The following is a 16,275-nucleotide window of genomic DNA, read 5'->3' as shown; positions in this document are numbered from 1 at the left end:
ACAAATAATGCTCAAAAAGCAACAGAAATTAGTGAAAAGGGGAGAAAATGGGGAGAAGAAAATGGAAAAATGGTCAGCGAGTTGCAAAAATGGGTGAGATGTGACAAAAAAAAGATTTGTTTCGGGTGGCAAAAAATGGTCCAAACGTGGCAAAAATCAGCAGAAAGTGACTTAAATGGGCAAAAAGCAGTCAAGAGTGGCAAACATGGGCAAAAAAAGGAAATAAGTGGTATTTAATGGCTTAAGGATGCTTAGATGGGCAAAAATGGGATAAAAGTGGCTAAAAGAAGTGGCAAAAATGGGGAAAAAATAGGAAACTAATGGTAGGTAATGGCAAACGGCAGCTTAAATGGGCAAAAAGTGACCAAAAAAAAGGGCAGAAATGGGTGAAAAGTGGCAAAAAGAGGAGGCAAGAATTGGGAAAAGGGAAACAAATGGTATTTATTGGCAAAAGGAAGCTTAAATGGCAAAAAAAGGGCAAAAATGGAAAGAAAGTGGCCAAAAGAAGAGGCCAAAAGGGGAACAAGGGAAACAAGAGGTATTTAATGGCAAAAGGTAGCTTAATATGGTGAAAAGTGGCAAAAATGATAAAAAAAAAAAAAAGGGCAAAAATGGGATAAAAGTGGCAAAAAGAAGATTCATAAATAGGCAAGAAAATGGGAAAAATGGGTATTTAATAGCAAAAGGTAGCTTAAATGGGCAAAAAGTTGCCAAAAATGGTATAAAGTGGCAAAAATGGGAAAAAGTAGGAAAAAGGTTGTATTTAGTGAGAAAATGTAGCTTAAATGGGTGAAAAGTGGCAAAAAATGGTAAAAAGGATCAAAAAAGTTTTCCCTTTTTTTAATTTTTTTTTGGTGAATAATATTTCAAATCAAAACACAAAGAGCCATAAATCATCACTAAAGCCACATGTGGCTCCAGAGCCACACATCGAGTATCACTGCTCTAGAGAAGGACTCAGCCAAGTCAGGATCTGTAGTCTCAGAGAAGACCATCACTAGAGTCCTGCACAGGAATGGACCAAGAGAAAGTCCACCTCTGCAGAAGAGAAACCAGACTGAAGTCCACTAAGGACCATCTGGAGAAAGACTCTGACACTGGAAACATGTCCTTTGGTCAGATGAGACCAAACTGGAGCCCTGGGGCCGTGGAGACGTTGGTGATGTTTGGTGAGAGAAGTGAGAGTATAAACCAAAAGCACCGTCCTCACTGGGAAACATGGTGTGGGAAGATTATGCTGTGGCGAGGCTGTAGGGTGTCTGGACCTGGGAAGCTGGCAGGAGTGGAAGGAATCATGACGAAAGAAGGATGTATGATTTAGAAAGAAACCCACAAGCTGTTAACAGTTGTTCTGGGTAGCACAATCGAACACAATGAATAAAAACATCTGCGCGCCCGGTGCAGACCGTTTTAATAGAACTTGAAGTGACAGCATCTGCAGTCAGTCATTCATCAGAAATTTCTTTGTGAGATGCTTCTACCCTGGAAATTCATGAAGATATATTCAGACGGTGCTGGGAATGATTCAGCCCCTCCATCTTTCCTAAAGTCAGCCACAACACCATCCAGTCTACGCTGCTCTTTACAACTGACCATTCGCCATGTCAGAGCCAATCAGGGCAGACTAACTACGAGGAGATACACAGTGCTTAACAAATGTATCAGACCACCTGTCATATCTGTCTCAGAGACCATCCAGCATCATGAAGTGCTTTAATGCGGACTCTTTGATTTTCAGTCAGCTCTCCACGTTTTACCATTTTGAACAGGAATGAGGAATTTCAAACTGAATTCACCCAAATTTGAGCCGGCTCACTGGACTTCTCTGAGAAGTCAGAAATTAATCAAGCGTAGCATTCGAACACTAAAACTCATTTTTCTGTTCAGGAATGACAGTAAATAACTATAATTTAAAATATTAATCTAGAAATATTAATGTGCTTTACTATTTTTCAGTTTTGTTGTAAATCAGTAAACTTGAAAATTCATGAATGACAATAAAACTTATGTTTTAGCATTAAAAATTTCATTTATGTTAAAGAGCTTCTACATATTGGTGTATTAACCATTGCAGAAACATCAAAAATGATTTTGGTTTTACCAATTTTTACCAATGCTGTTAATTTAGGGCAGCTGTGGCATAAACCTTACTTTGGTTTGGTGGTCTAATACATCTGTTAAGCTCTGTACGTTTGGTTATTTTCCTGTAAATTCTAGGAAAAGCATGGCGATCTGAGTCAACAGCTCTACATTACCCACAATCCTAACATTTGTGAGGTCACACACTGATGTTGGACCAGAAGGCCTGGCTCTCAGTCTCCACTCTAATTCATCCCAGAGGTTTTTTTTTTTTTTTTTTTTTTTTTTTTTTTACTTTTTATTTTTCAATTTTTTGTTCATTTTTACGAAACAGCAAATAACAAATACATTTAAAATAACATTACAAAACGGGGGGGGGGGGGCTATGCAGTCATACCGCCTATTATTCAAGGTTTTCATTCCAGCTGCAATGGTTCCACCTTTCTCTTGTATTGAAGCCATCTGTCCCAGCGATGATCGAGGGTTTTTTTTTTAAATTTTAGAAGGTGCGTCAGTTTTTCTATAGAGTATATTTCCTCTATAATTGTGAGCCACTGGGCTGCTCCTGGAGGGTCACTTTTCAGCCAGCTTCTTGTGATGGCCTTTTTGCATGCGAGAATCATTATATTGAAGAGATATATGTCTTTTTTAGGGATGCAGTTTCCTGGGGGTAAGCCCAGGTATAATACCCGAGGATCCCTAGGTATCCCAGTCTCAAAAATCTCTTCCAGGATCTGGATAACTCCGTCCCAAAATGTTTGAATTTTAATACATGACCAGAAGATATGAGAGTGACTGGCAAATGTATGGCCACATTTCCTCCAGCAATGTTGTAGTATGTCACTTTGTTTAGATTTAATGTGTGGTGTGATAAAAAATCGGATTACATTTTTCCAGCCAAATTGTCTCCATCCCTTTGAACTAGTAGTGGTCTGCTGGGTTATGCAGATTGTTTGCCAGTCATCCTCTGACAGCACAACATTCATTTCTTTTTCACATTTTGATTTAATGTAGAATGTGTCGTGTCCCATGTGGTTTTGTGGGCCATTATATAGTTTGGATACAATTTTAGTGGGGGTTTGTTTGTATGCATCTGTAAACACCTTTAGCACCTTATTATCCCACTGTCGTATCCCTTTTTTGATATCTTTCTCATAAAGATCTCTCAGCTGAAAATATCTGAACCTGTCTTTGTTCTCCAGACCAAACTCTCGCTTCAACTTCTCAAAGGTCTTAAAGGACCCTCCTTCTATAAGTGTACACATAGCTGTCATGCCTCTTTCTTTCCACCCTACAAAGGTACTGTAAATCTGCCCGGCCCGAACCCGGGAGACAGGGCGGGCCAGATTAACAGCCTACATTCTCCCTCCATCTTGTGTTTTTTAACCAGCTCATGCCATATTTTCAAGGATTCTTCTATGATAGAATTATTTCTCTTTGGATCTGGATCTTCCTTTTCACCTAGTCTTGTCTGAGGATGGCCCTTACCCAGGTTTAGCTCGATGTGTTTCCATCTAGCCTGATAATCTGATGAGCACCAGTACACCAGATATCTCATTTGGGCTGCATAGTAGTAGTTTTTGAGATTAGGAAGAGCTAGGCCTCCATTTTCTTTATCCAGCTGAAGTGTTTTAAATTTCACTCGAGGTCTTGCTCCAGCCCAAATAAATCTTGATATTTGTTTGACCCACGTTCTAAATTGAGTTTCAGGTATTCTAACTGGTAATGATAAAAATAAGTATAACAGTCTTGGCAGTACATTCATTTTCACCCTATCTATTCTCGCACTAAAATCTAGGACCATCTTTGACCATTTGATCATATCTTTTTTAATTTGATCATTTATCATATTGTAATTGATCTTGAGGATTGCATCCGGGTAATTGTTACCCCCAAATATCTAATTGATTCTGTATCCCAATTTAGTTTGAAATTTTGTCTTATTGTCTTACTTGGTTTGTAATTAAAGGAGAGCACCTGAGTTTTTGTGATATTGACTTTATAACCTGAGATCGAACCAAATTCTTCCAAAGTTGTCATAAGTTTAGGGAATGTTGAGTCTGGGTCTCGAAGAAAAGTGATTACATCATCTGCAAAGAGTCCTGTAATGTGTTCTTCTTTTGCAATAGTGATTCCCTTTAGTTCCCTATTTTGTCTCATAGCTTCAGCCAGTGGCTCTATATATATTGCAAAGAGAGCTGGGGAGAGGCAGCAACCCTGACGTGTTCCTCTATATAACTTAAAGCTCTCTGTCAGATCTCCATTGATCTTTATTCTAGCAGTGGGGTCTTTATACAGGGCTTGAATGCAACAAATTGACTATTGAATCCAAGCCTCTCCAGCACACCATAGAGAAAAGTCCAACTGACTCTGTCAAACGCCTTTTCAGCGTCCAGACTGACTATAACTGCACTTAGATTTTGGTTATTGACCTGCTCTATGACATGGAGAGTACGTCTAATATTATCTTGCGTTTGACGGCCTTTTATGAATCCTGTCTGATCTTCGTGTATTAACTCAGGGAGAAAGAATTCAAGCCTTTTAGAGATAATTGATGTGAATATTTTATAATCTATGTTTAAAATAGATATTGGGCGATAGGATTCACAGTATTCTTTATTTTTTCCTTCCTTTGGAAGGACAGATATCACTGCCTCCTTCCAAGACGGTGGGGCTACTGCCACTAAGCGTCCAATTTAGGGATTCCAATAGGGCTGGGGCCAAATCATCTCTAAAGATTTTGTACCATTCATTAGGGAACCCATCACTCCCTGGACTTTTGTTTGCTTTCATTTTATTTATCGCAGAGTCCAGCTCTTTTTTGGTTATAGGGGCATTTAATGTATCATTTTGTAGTCGTCCTAAAGAGGGGAGGTCCAGTCCTGCTGAGTATTGCTGAGTTGCTTCTTCATCATCGTTTCCAGGCTGAGAGTATAACTTTTCATAGTATCTTTTGAAAGCTTTGTTGATTTCCTTTGGCTCAAGAGTTAGTTTGTTAGTTTCTGGATCTCTAATTTTATGAATTGTGTTCTTGGTTTGTTGTGTCCTAAGGCGTTTTTCTAATATTCTTGTTGCTTTTGGGCCTGATTGATCTTTGAGATTTTTTATTTGGTTTGCTAATCTTTTAGATTTGTCTCTCTGTTGAATTTTCTCCAATTTCCTCAATGAGTCCTCTAACTCATCATATTTTTTCTTTTTCATTTTGTTCAAATATGCTGTTCTGGAAATTAATTTCCCTCTCATAACTGCCTTAATTGTGTCCCAGATAATTGTCGGGTCAACTTCATTGTTCTTATTGTCCTTTATGCAGTCACTAATTTCTTTTTTAATTTCCTTCACCATTGTTTCATTATTTAAGATGCCCACATTTAGCCTCCATAATATATTCTTTGGTTCATTATTTAAGTGTATGGTCAAATAAATAGCGTTGTGGTCCGATACATCTGCTGTTCCAATTGAGCAGTCCTTCACTCTGTAACTATCAGAGATATTCACCAATAGGATGTCTATTGGAGAATGTACCTGATGTGTGGCTGAGTAGGGAGTGAAATCCCTGTCGTGTGGATGTAGCACTCTCCACACATCGATCAGGTCTGACTCTTTAATTAGCAGATTGAGATTTTTTGATCTATGGTGTTTTTTCCTGTTAGTACTCGTCGTGTCCATATGATGGTTAAGGACTGTATTCCAATCCCCACCACAGATCAGAATCCCCTCACTTTCACATCAAATAAAGACTTAATAAATTTTTTGTCACTTTCTGGATGTATGTAAATATTTGCGAATGTAACTAAAGTATTATCAATCCTCCCTACTATAATTATGAATCTGCCTTCTTTGTCACCCCTTACCCTAATCAGTTCAAAGTTAACAGAGTTAGAAATCAAGGTAGCCACTCCTCTTTTACGGCTGTTCTTACATGTGCTAAAGTATGAATTAGAGAAACCAAACTTTTTTAACTTCTCGTGTTCTTGTTTTGACAAATGAGTTTCTTGTAAAAAGGTAACATGAGATTTGTCCCTTTTCATTTTAGCCAAAACTTTGCTTCTCTTAACAGGATTACTCAGGCCATTCACATTCAGAGATGTAATTTTTAAATTACGTGATCCCATCTAATTTGGAGTAGGTACAGAATGAACTGACAGTCCCCCCAAACGGAAACTTAGCAAAAACTATATATGTAACCTATGAACATAAGCATGAACATGACCATAGATAAACCTCCTAGTGTGGGGAGGAGGGAATTCCTCCTCCCTCAACTGTGACCCTGTTGGTGGGCCATGGGTTACGTCTCTCTTTAAGAGAGGGCCCGTTAATGAGTAAGGCTAATGAGTACATAAGCAACTCAACCATACTTCTAGTCCAACAAATCAGTTAACTAAACTTAGAACTAGCTCCCCCAGTTTCCAACAGTCAAACATAAGCCAGGGAACCGAGTCTCTGCAATAAAGATACTTATCCATTATTTATTTAGCCATCAAACAGCGAGCTGTAGTTGAGAAGATCCTCCAGGTCTAGTCTGCTGGTTCCCTCCAGAACTCCTGGAGCCTCTCCTTCACGCTTAGAGCCCTTGTTGGTGTCTCTTTGCGACCGGCCGTTCTCTGCCATGAACCCATCTTTTCACGTAGCTACTCCACCGGGTCTCTCTCTCCCTCTGCCGGCTCCGGGCCATCCACTCGAATATCTCGCCTCCTTAGTTCACTCCAAGCCTCCCTCGAATTGGAGTAGGTGCGGACTCCTGATTCCCACTGGATCCGGATGCTTGTCATGGGTGTCTGGAAGCGGATCCCTCTTTCTTTTAGGGCTTTCTTCACCCTGTTATATTCCTTCCGCTTTTTAATCACTTCAGGGGCATAGTCATGGTCAAAATAAACAGTTTTGTTTTTCAGCTGTATTTTGCCCCTTTTCCAAGCCTCCTTGAGTACCAGCTCCTTCGTCTTAAACTCTTGAAAATTAACAACAATGGCTCTGGGTGTATCGTCAGGTCTCGGTTTCGGTCCAAGGGTCTGGTGGGCCCGTTGTAGGCTAAGGTTCAACTCTTGTGGTAATGGCAGTGCTCCTCTCAAAAACTCCTCTATGAATTTTAAAGTAGAGTTCCCTTCCTCACCTTCTGCAACCCCGAATATGCGGATATTGTTTCTCCTCGACCGGCTCTCTAGATCCAGCACTTTGCGCTGTAGACTATTTTGCTGCCGCTGGAATTCCACGAGTATGTCGGAGATATCCAGGGCACTGCTCTCCACGTCGGCTATACGGCTCTCAGCTGTGTCCACTCGCTCGGACAGGCTCTGCATCCCCGCCGCCATATTGTCGAGTTTTCTGTTGACTTCTTCGAGTTCTGACTTGAGCTCGGTCTTTAAGCCCCTTATTGCTTCAATAATCTCTGCTTTATCACCTTGGGCTCCGGTGGCTCCTGCCTCTTTCTTCCCCAAGCTAGCGTTAGCATAGTTAGCCACGTAGCTATTAGCTCTCGTCGTTGGAGTGAATTCCTCTTGGGTCTTGGGCATTTTTCTTCCTCTTATAATCCCCAGCTACGTTATTCCCACTCAAATATCTATCTCAAATTCAATTATCTAGATTTCGAGTCACTTGGTGGTAGAATAGAACACGTCTAAGGGGAGCTGCTCCAACGTGCGTCTACTCACAACATGTCCGAACCAGAAGTCCCCCCAGAGGTGTTTTAAGGGGTTGAGGTCAGGACTCTGTGCAGGCCAGTCAAGTTGATCCACACCAAACTCTCTCCTCCATGTCTTTATGGACCTTGCTTTGTGCACTGGTGCACAGTCATGTTGGAACAGGAAGGGGCCATCCCCAAACTGTTCCCACAAAGTTAGGAGCATGGAATTGTCCAGAATCTCTTGGTCTGCTGAAGCATTCAGAGTTCCTTTGACTGGAACTAAGGGGCCAAGCCCAGCTCCTGAAGAACAAGCCCACACCATAATCCCCCCTCCACCAAACTTTACACTTGGCACAATGCAGTCAGACAAGTACCGTTCTCCTGGCAACCAGCAAACCCAGACTGGTCCATCAGATTGCCAGATGGAGAAGCGTGATTGGTCGCTCCAGAGAAGGCGTCTCCACTGCTCTAGAGTCCAGTGGCGGCGTGCTTTACACCACTGCATCCCACGCTTTGCATTGCACTTGGTGATGTATGGCTTGGATGCAGCTGTTACCATGGAAACCCATTCCATGAAGCTCTCTACCACTGTTCTTGAGCTAATCTGAAGGCCACATGAAGTTTGGAGGTCTGTAGCCATTGACTCTGCAGAAAGTTGACCACCTGAGTTGCTGTGGTTCCCAATGGCTTCCACTTTGTTCTAACACCACTGACAGTTGACTGTGGAATATTTAGGAGCCAGGAAATTTCACCACTGGACTTGTTGCACAGGTGGCATCCTATCACACTACCACGCTGGAATTCACTGAGCTCCTGAGAGTGAGCCATTCTTTCACTAATGTTTGTAGAAACAGTCTGCATGCCTAGGTGATGATTTTATACACCTGTGGACATGGAAGTGATTGGAACATCTGATTTACATTATTTGGATGGGTGAGTGAATACTTTTGGCAATATAGTGTATCAGATGCTAAACTTTTTAGCATTGTATGAAAAAATATGAGCTCATTTTGAATTTGATGGCAATAACACATCTCAAAAAATTTGGGGCAGGTACCACAAAAGGCTGGAAAAGTAAGTGGTAATAATGGAAAACAGCTTTTTGAACAAATCAGGTTAATTGGCAACAGGTCAGAAACGTGACTGGGTATAAAAGAAGCATTTTAGAGAGGCAGGGGCTCCACAAATGACAGTTAAAGCTGGATCATGGAGAGAAGAAGCCATATGTGAACAGGATCCAGAAACACTGTCATCTTCTCTCAAAGCTCATTTAACATGGACTGAGGAAACATGGAAAACTGTTCTGTGGTCAGGGAAATAAAAACGTATATTTTTGTAAATTAAATATTAATGCAAAAAATGTGAAGATATGGTCTCTAAACGATTAATAGTTCTACTTAATACTGGTGTACGTGAGTGTTTTTCTGAGAAACGTGGTCTGAGGATTTCGTTTCTCTTTCATTTAAAGGGAATGTGCTGACTCATAACCCTCTCACTCCTTTTGCTCTCTGATTCAGGTCGGTGAATCCAGCTTCCAGCCCGGTCCATGTGGGCTCTGCAGCTGTACCTGGCGCCATCCCAGAAGAAGACTCTGCCTTATTTTTGTCTGAAGAAGACGGCGGCCGTTTGAAGCCGGAAGTTACATCAAGTGAAAAAACTCTCCAGACGTTCCCGGAGCGCGCAGGACTGGGCGGGGACAGTGGCGAGCTTCAAGACTTCAGGGCCCAAAACCGCCGTTTGCTCCCTGACTTAAAGAATCCTCTGCATGTCATCGATGGGCCGGAGCAGCGCTACTTCATCGGCATCATTGACATTTTCACGGTTTACAGTTTTAAGAAGCGGCTGGAGCATTTTTGGAAGAGACTGAGACATCCAGGCCGGTCCTTCTCCACTGTCAGTCCCCAGACTTACTGCCTCAGGCTCCGTCACTGGGTACGGGACCACACTAAGTAGAGCCTGTAGACTAGAGTTTACCAAAAAACAGTTTGAACCAAAGATATTACACACATACGAAGACGCTGTGGGGGTTTGAGGCTTCATGAGGCTGAGGAAAATATCTGATTTTAGCCTTCAGTTTGGTTCTTAAACACTGACTGAAGATGTTAACCAAGATCTAAGAGGCCTGGACTCACAGCTAGAACTGATTTCCTGTTACTCTGGATGAAGAGTTCCCAGACCTCCTCTGTCTGCAGCCTGAGCTAGCAGCGCTTCAACATTAGCAAGCCTTAGCGTGAGCCCAGTCAGTGCCTAACAAAGGAATAAACTCCATCATTTACTACTGACATTTCAAGATCAGATCCCTTTTCCAAAATAGTTGGGACATTGTGTTAAAGAAATAAAAAAAAATGTGACTAGTAATTTTTTTTTTTCCACTTAAATTCAACTGAACCTGATAGAGCACAAACTGAAGAACTTGATTATTTACAATTGTGGAAATATGCACACATCCTGAATTTGATGCCTGCAGCATGTTCCAAAAAAGTTGGGCCAAGGGCAAGAGAACACTGGGAACATTTTGGAATGCTGCAGAAACACCTGGAACATTCCATAGGTACGTTGGTTAATTGGTAACAGGTGAAAGTAATAGGATTGGGTATAAAGGAGTTCCCCTGAAAGGTCAGGTCAGGTATTGAGTGTATGCCGGTTTCGCATGTTGCTCCAGGTATTTTCCCAGCTTATTCCTCTCTGACGTACCCAGCCACCTCTGAGGCTCAGACCCAGGAAAGCGTGCCAGTGGTCTGTTGAAGCCAAATGCTGCTCCCAAAGCAGCTGACCCTTCCCTGCTCACCTCAGGTCTAGATGCACGCTGTGACGACAATAGCAGTAAATATGCAGGAAGGGAGTCACCACAAAGGCATCACTGGCCGTGAGTCACGGTCCAGGCCTCACAGTTAGCAGATTACTCGGCAGAGATGAGTGAAATGCTCCAGAACCTCCACACTCTCACCAGACACAGATTCAATGGCAGAATCCAAGGCATCTCCAAATGCCTGGACTTTCGGTTTGGTCTAAGAGACGTGCACTCCCGACGCTACAGCCTCCTCACTCAGCAAGTTCAGAGAGAGGACATCTAGAGTCAAAGGGCACGCCACAGTTCGCCACCCCTGTTACCCACACCATTATCCAGTCCACACAGGTACTGAAGAGGGTAGGGGCTAAGGCGAAGTCAGAAGGGGAGCCTCCACACATCCCAGCACTCTCTGGACCAGAATATAGAGCAGACATCGGCTGGATGAGCCAATGTGGAATCCCACAGGTGTGAAAGAGTCAGCTACTGAAAACCAATGACTGCATGAGGTTCTCCTCTTTAGGAATGACTGTGTGGGCAAATAGTCTAACAACGTTTCACACTGTGCTACTGCAAATAATTTAGAGATCTGTTCATCTTTTTAAATTTTATTTGACTTTATTTAACCAGGAAAAAACCCTCACTGAGATTAAAAATCTCATGTACAAGAGTGTTATGGATCTACAGTCCCTAATATCATTGAAAGATTTCAGATAAGCTGGAGAAAGCTCTGCACTGTCACTAGCACATCTGTGAGGGTGTGGGGGTGTATTGGTGCATCTGTGATACATAAATACTGACATGCCTGCATGTTTTTTTTCAGGTACATCTCTGCTTATGTCAGAGAGACATTACTAAGACACATTCTGCATGAGTTACAACAGCATGGCTTCACAATAAAAGAGGGCTGGGCCTAGACTGGCCTACATGTAGTAGGACCAGACCTGTCTCCCTTTGAAAGGAGCCGTATGAAGCACTAAACAGGCCAACAGAAACCCTGCACTGTTTACAACTTTGGGGCTACATAAATACTGAAGGCTCTACTCCAATAGTCAGAGCCTTCAGTCCTAGTCATGAACATGAACAGAGTGTTATGGATCTACAGTCCCTAATATCATCGAAAGATTTCAGATAAGCTGGAGAAAGCTCTGCACTGTCACTAGCACATCTGTGAGGGTGTGGGGGTGTATTAGTGCCCAGGCATGGGTCACTAGTACATCTGTGATGGTGTGGGGGTGTGTTAGTGCTAGTCATGAACATGCACCTGTCCCAACTTTTTTGAAACATGTTGCAGGAACCAAATTTGTAATGTGAATATTTCCAAAAACAGAGTCAAGTTGATCAGTTTAACATCAAACATCTCATCTCTGTGTTCAGTTAAATAAAAATTGAAAAGGATCACTGTTTTCTGTTTTTCATTTTGCACAATGTACCAAATATTTTGGAAATGGGGTTTGTATTTAGCACTGGTAATCTGTAGGACACGTGTCCCTTTGCCATCCAGCAGGGGAGGGACTTGGAGCTTTATAGGACATTCACTTGAGTCCTGAGCGTTCTTGTCCTGTAGAGCGCTCATGAGGAGAAGAAGGCTGCAGCCAGCCAACACTAGACTGTCCTGCAGCATGGTGCACGGCTCAGAGAGCAGAGGGATGTTTGACTGTCCTGCAGCGCGGCTCAGAGAGCAGAGGGATGTTTGACTGTCCTGCAACGCGGCTCAGAGAGCAGAGGGATGTTTGACTGTCCTGCAGCATGGTGCACGGCTCAGAGAGCAGAGGGATGTTTGACTGTCCTGCAACGCGGCTCAGAGAGCAGAGGGATGTTTGACTGTCCTGCAGCATGGTGCACGGCTCAGAGAGCAGAGGGATGTTTGACTGTCCTGCAGCATGGTGCACGGCTCAGAGAGCAGAGGGATGTTTGACTGTCCTGCAACGCGGCTCAGAGAGCAGAGGGATGTTTGACTGTCCTGCAGCATGGTGCACGGCTCAGAGAGCAGAGGGATGTTTGACTGTCCTGCAGCATGGTGCACGGCTCAGAGAGCAGAGGGATGTTTGACTGTCCTGCAACGCGGCTCAGAGAGCAGAGGGATGTTTGACTGTCCTGCAGCGCGGCTCAGAGAGCAGAGAGGGATGTTTGACTGTCCTGCAGCGCGGTGCATGGCTCAGGGAGCAGAGAGGGATGTTTGACTGCTCTCTGCTCTCTGAGGTTATAGTTGGACGAGAGGAGAGCGACCAGCATGAATATAGAACACAGAAGCTCAGAGCGGTCCTTAATGTGAGGCTTTTTATAGAAATTTAGAGGCTGTTTTAATGAAGAGGAAAAAGAAAGAGAGGGTAAAGGAGTGATGGTTTCTCTTGATGATGAATACAGGAATGACAACGTTATCAGTATGCACCAATAAATAAGTCCTGGCTCTTGACTGTGTTTGATTATTTTGTTAAAAAATACACAACTTTGACTTATAATAAAGCCTTGTATTGAAAATACTCTCTTAGTTTAGCTGCTTCATGTCCCAGCCCTCTGGATCTGTTTCTGGAGACCACAGATCACAAAGATTATTACGAGTTCATGCAGGAATCAGCGCAGTGATCATCAACTGGTGGCCTGGGTCCACATCAGGCCATCCACATCTTCATATCCGGCCCCCAGAACATTATCAAGTTTAGAGGAAAAACATCGGCTGTGGTATGTTTTCATAAACTCCCTACAGCTATTAAAACAACTCTTCTCAGAAATGACACCATGTTTCAGAAATTCACTTGTCAGTCATTACTAGCAAACACAATGCATGCTAAACACATTTATCAGTCCATTTTCGAGAAAGATGCTGTTTCCTGGGGCAACTTGGGCAGTTTTCCTGCTCGGGGTTTTCCACTTGTGACTGGCAGTGGTCGACAGCCTTTTATCAATGAGAAAGACCACACTAAGACTGGCCAAACACACATCATAGATGACTGAAACTAGATTATTTGTTTTGGGTTTTTGTCAGCTTAAACTAGACTAAGACTACAGAGGGTAGAAATGACTAAAAGACATTACTCCAAAGACTTAGACTTACAGTCATGGACGAAAATGTTGGCACCCCTGGAATTTTTCCAGAAAATACATCATTTCTCCCAGAAATTGTTGCAATCAACAAATGTTTTGGTATACATGTGTTTATTGCCTTTATGTGCATTGGAACAACACAAAAAATCAGAAGGAAAAAGACAACATTGACATAATTTTACACAAAACTCAAAAAATGGGCCGGATAAAATGATTGGCACCCTCACCTTAATATTCGGTTTCGCACCCTTAGGAAATAATAACTGAAACAATCATTCCTATAACCATCAACAACCTTCTTACACCTCTCAACTGGAATTTTGGACCACTCTTCTTTTGCAAACTGCTCCAGGTCTCTCAGATTTGAAGGGCAACAGCAGTTTTGGGATCCCTCCATAGGTGTTCAATGGGATTTAGATCCGGACTCATTGCTGGCCACTGCAAAACTCTCCAGCTTTGTCTCCAACCATTTCTTGGTGCTTTTTGAGGTATGTTTGGGGTCATTGTCCTGCTGGAACACCCATGACCTCTGACCCAGACCCAGCTTTCTGACACTAGGCCCTACATTGCGGCCCAAAATCTTGTGATAGTCTCCAGATTTCATGATTCCTGTCACACAGTCAAGGCACCCAGTGCCAGAGGCAGCAAAACAAGCCCAAAACATCCTTGAAGCTCCACCATGTTTGACTGTAGGTACTGTGTTCTTTTCTTTGTAGGCCTCATTCTGTTTTCTGTAAACAGTAGAATGACATGCTTTTCCAAAAAGCTCTACCTTAGTCTCATCTGTCCACAAAATGTTCTCCCAGAAGGACTGAGGCTTACTCAGGTACATTTCTGCAAACTCCAGTCTGGCTTTTTTATGTCTCTTTGTCGGCAGTGGGGTTCTCCTGGGTCTCCTGCCATAGCGCTTCATCTCATTCAGATGACCACGTATGGTCCCAGCTGACACTTTTGCACCCTGAGTCTGCAGGACAGCCTGAATTTGTGTGGAAGTTGACTGAGGATGTTTATCCACCATCCCAACTATCCTGTGTTGCATTCTGTTGTCAATTCTTCTCTTTCGTCCACGTCCAGGGAGATTAGCCACAGCTCCATGGTTGTAAACTTCTTGATTATATTACACACAGTGGACAAAGGAATTTCAGGATCTCTGGAGATGGTCTTTAACCTTGAGATTGTTCATATTTTTCCACAATTTTGCTTCTCAAGTCCTCAGACAGTTCTTGGCTCCTCTTTCTCTTCTCCATGCTTGGTGTGACACACACAGACACACAACACAAAGGCTGAGTCAACTTTTAGACAGTCTAACTGGCTTCAGGTGTGATTTCTAGATTGCAGCACCTGTTACTGCCACAGGTGAGTTTAAATGAGCATCACATGCTGGAAATAAAATGATATACCCACAGTTTTAAAAGGGTGCCAACAATTTTGTCCGGCCCATTTTTTGAGTTTTGTGCAAAATTATGTCAATTTTGTCTTTTTTCTTCGAATTTTTTCTATTGCTCTAATGCACATAAAGGCAATAAACATGTGTATGCCAAAAACATTTATAACTGCAACAATTTCTGGGAGAAATGGTGTATTTTCTTGAAAAATTCCAGGGGTGCCAACATTTTCGTCCATGACTGTAGATTAAAAAAAAGCTGTCAAAATGAACACTGCTACATAGCATATTAGCATCAAACTGAGTGATAGACAGTCCAAAAAGGTTCATTATGTCTATGCTTAATGATATGCTTGTACTTTCTTCTATAACAGCCAAAAAAGTTTTTAGTTTATTCAGCTGATCGTACAGAGGCGTGATCATCCTGTCAGATTTGACATGCCTCCTGCTGTGCATAAGATCAGCTGATAAGGACACGTCACACTACCATCAGGTGATACTTCTGACGAAGACAGAAGCATTCCGTCAAAACATGTAAAGGTATGAACTAAAAACTTTTTTGTCTGTTATAGAAGAAAGTACAAGCATATGAGTGATAAACAACATGACAGTCGCAGATATATTCAGCCAAAATATTTCAATCGCCCCCTTGTGGCCAGCTGCGGTATAGGGACTCCGTGTTGGAGCCTGAAAATGACAAACATTCAAAATAAAATAAAATATTTGAACAAAACTAAGTTAATTAGACCATTTTGAAAGGTTGGCACCCAGAGCGCCCATATAGGAAAAAGCTGGCCCTAGTCCAGATTAAGTTGATGACCCCTGATTTAAGAGATCATGGGATCCAGACCAACGTTAGGGTAAAATGTGCACGGCTGGCTCCTCTGTCTTTCAGAGGTCGGTTTTCTCCTGCTTCTGCTATGGGTGAGTACAGTGTCATCCATCCATCCGTGTTCTAGACCGCTAATCCCATTGGGGGTCGTGGGGGGGCTGGAGCCGATTCCTGCTATCACTGGGCCAGAGTCCTGGTACACCCTGAACTGGTCGCCAGTCAGTCGCAGGCCTGACATATAAAGACAGACAACCAGGCACACTCATCTAGGACCAATTTTAGAGTCAGCAATTAATCTAACGAGCATGTTTTTGGTGGTGGGAGGAAGCCAGAGAGCCCAGAGAGAACCCACGAGTATGTGCCACTATGATGTAGAAGAATTCATGAAAATAGTTGCCCCCCCCCATGTAATTTTGTATTGCTAAAGGTCACTTTCTATTGGTAGAACTGTTGTTAGTCTATTTTGCTATAATATAGTGTAATATAGGTTTCGCCAGCAGAGGGCGCTCGGTACTTTACACGTCAGTAGC

The 16,275-nt window shown here is 42.6% G+C and overlaps 1 protein-coding gene across 2 annotated transcripts in view; it reads left to right on the top strand.

Moving 5' to 3' along the window:
* The window catches only part of pip5kl1 (phosphatidylinositol-4-phosphate 5-kinase-like 1), a 35,509-nt gene extending 22,664 nt beyond the window's left edge, over positions 1–12,845 (top strand). For both annotated transcript variants that reach the window (XM_041811271.1, XM_041811270.1), the window contains one exon: positions 9,214–12,845. In XM_041811271.1, coding sequence (XP_041667205.1) covers positions 9,214–9,649 — 436 coding nt within the window. In that variant the 3' untranslated portion in view covers positions 9,650–12,845. The remainder of the gene's footprint in view (positions 1–9,213) is intronic.
* The last annotated feature ends 3,430 nt before the right edge of the window (positions 12,846–16,275 follow it).

The sequence above is a fragment of the Cheilinus undulatus genome, linkage group 17, assembly GCF_018320785.1.
Source record: "Cheilinus undulatus linkage group 17, ASM1832078v1, whole genome shotgun sequence".
Classification (NCBI taxonomy): domain Eukaryota; kingdom Metazoa; phylum Chordata; class Actinopteri; order Labriformes; family Labridae; genus Cheilinus; species Cheilinus undulatus.
The sequence above is the reverse complement of the archived record's forward strand: the minus strand, read 5'-3'. Positions and strand labels throughout refer to the sequence as shown.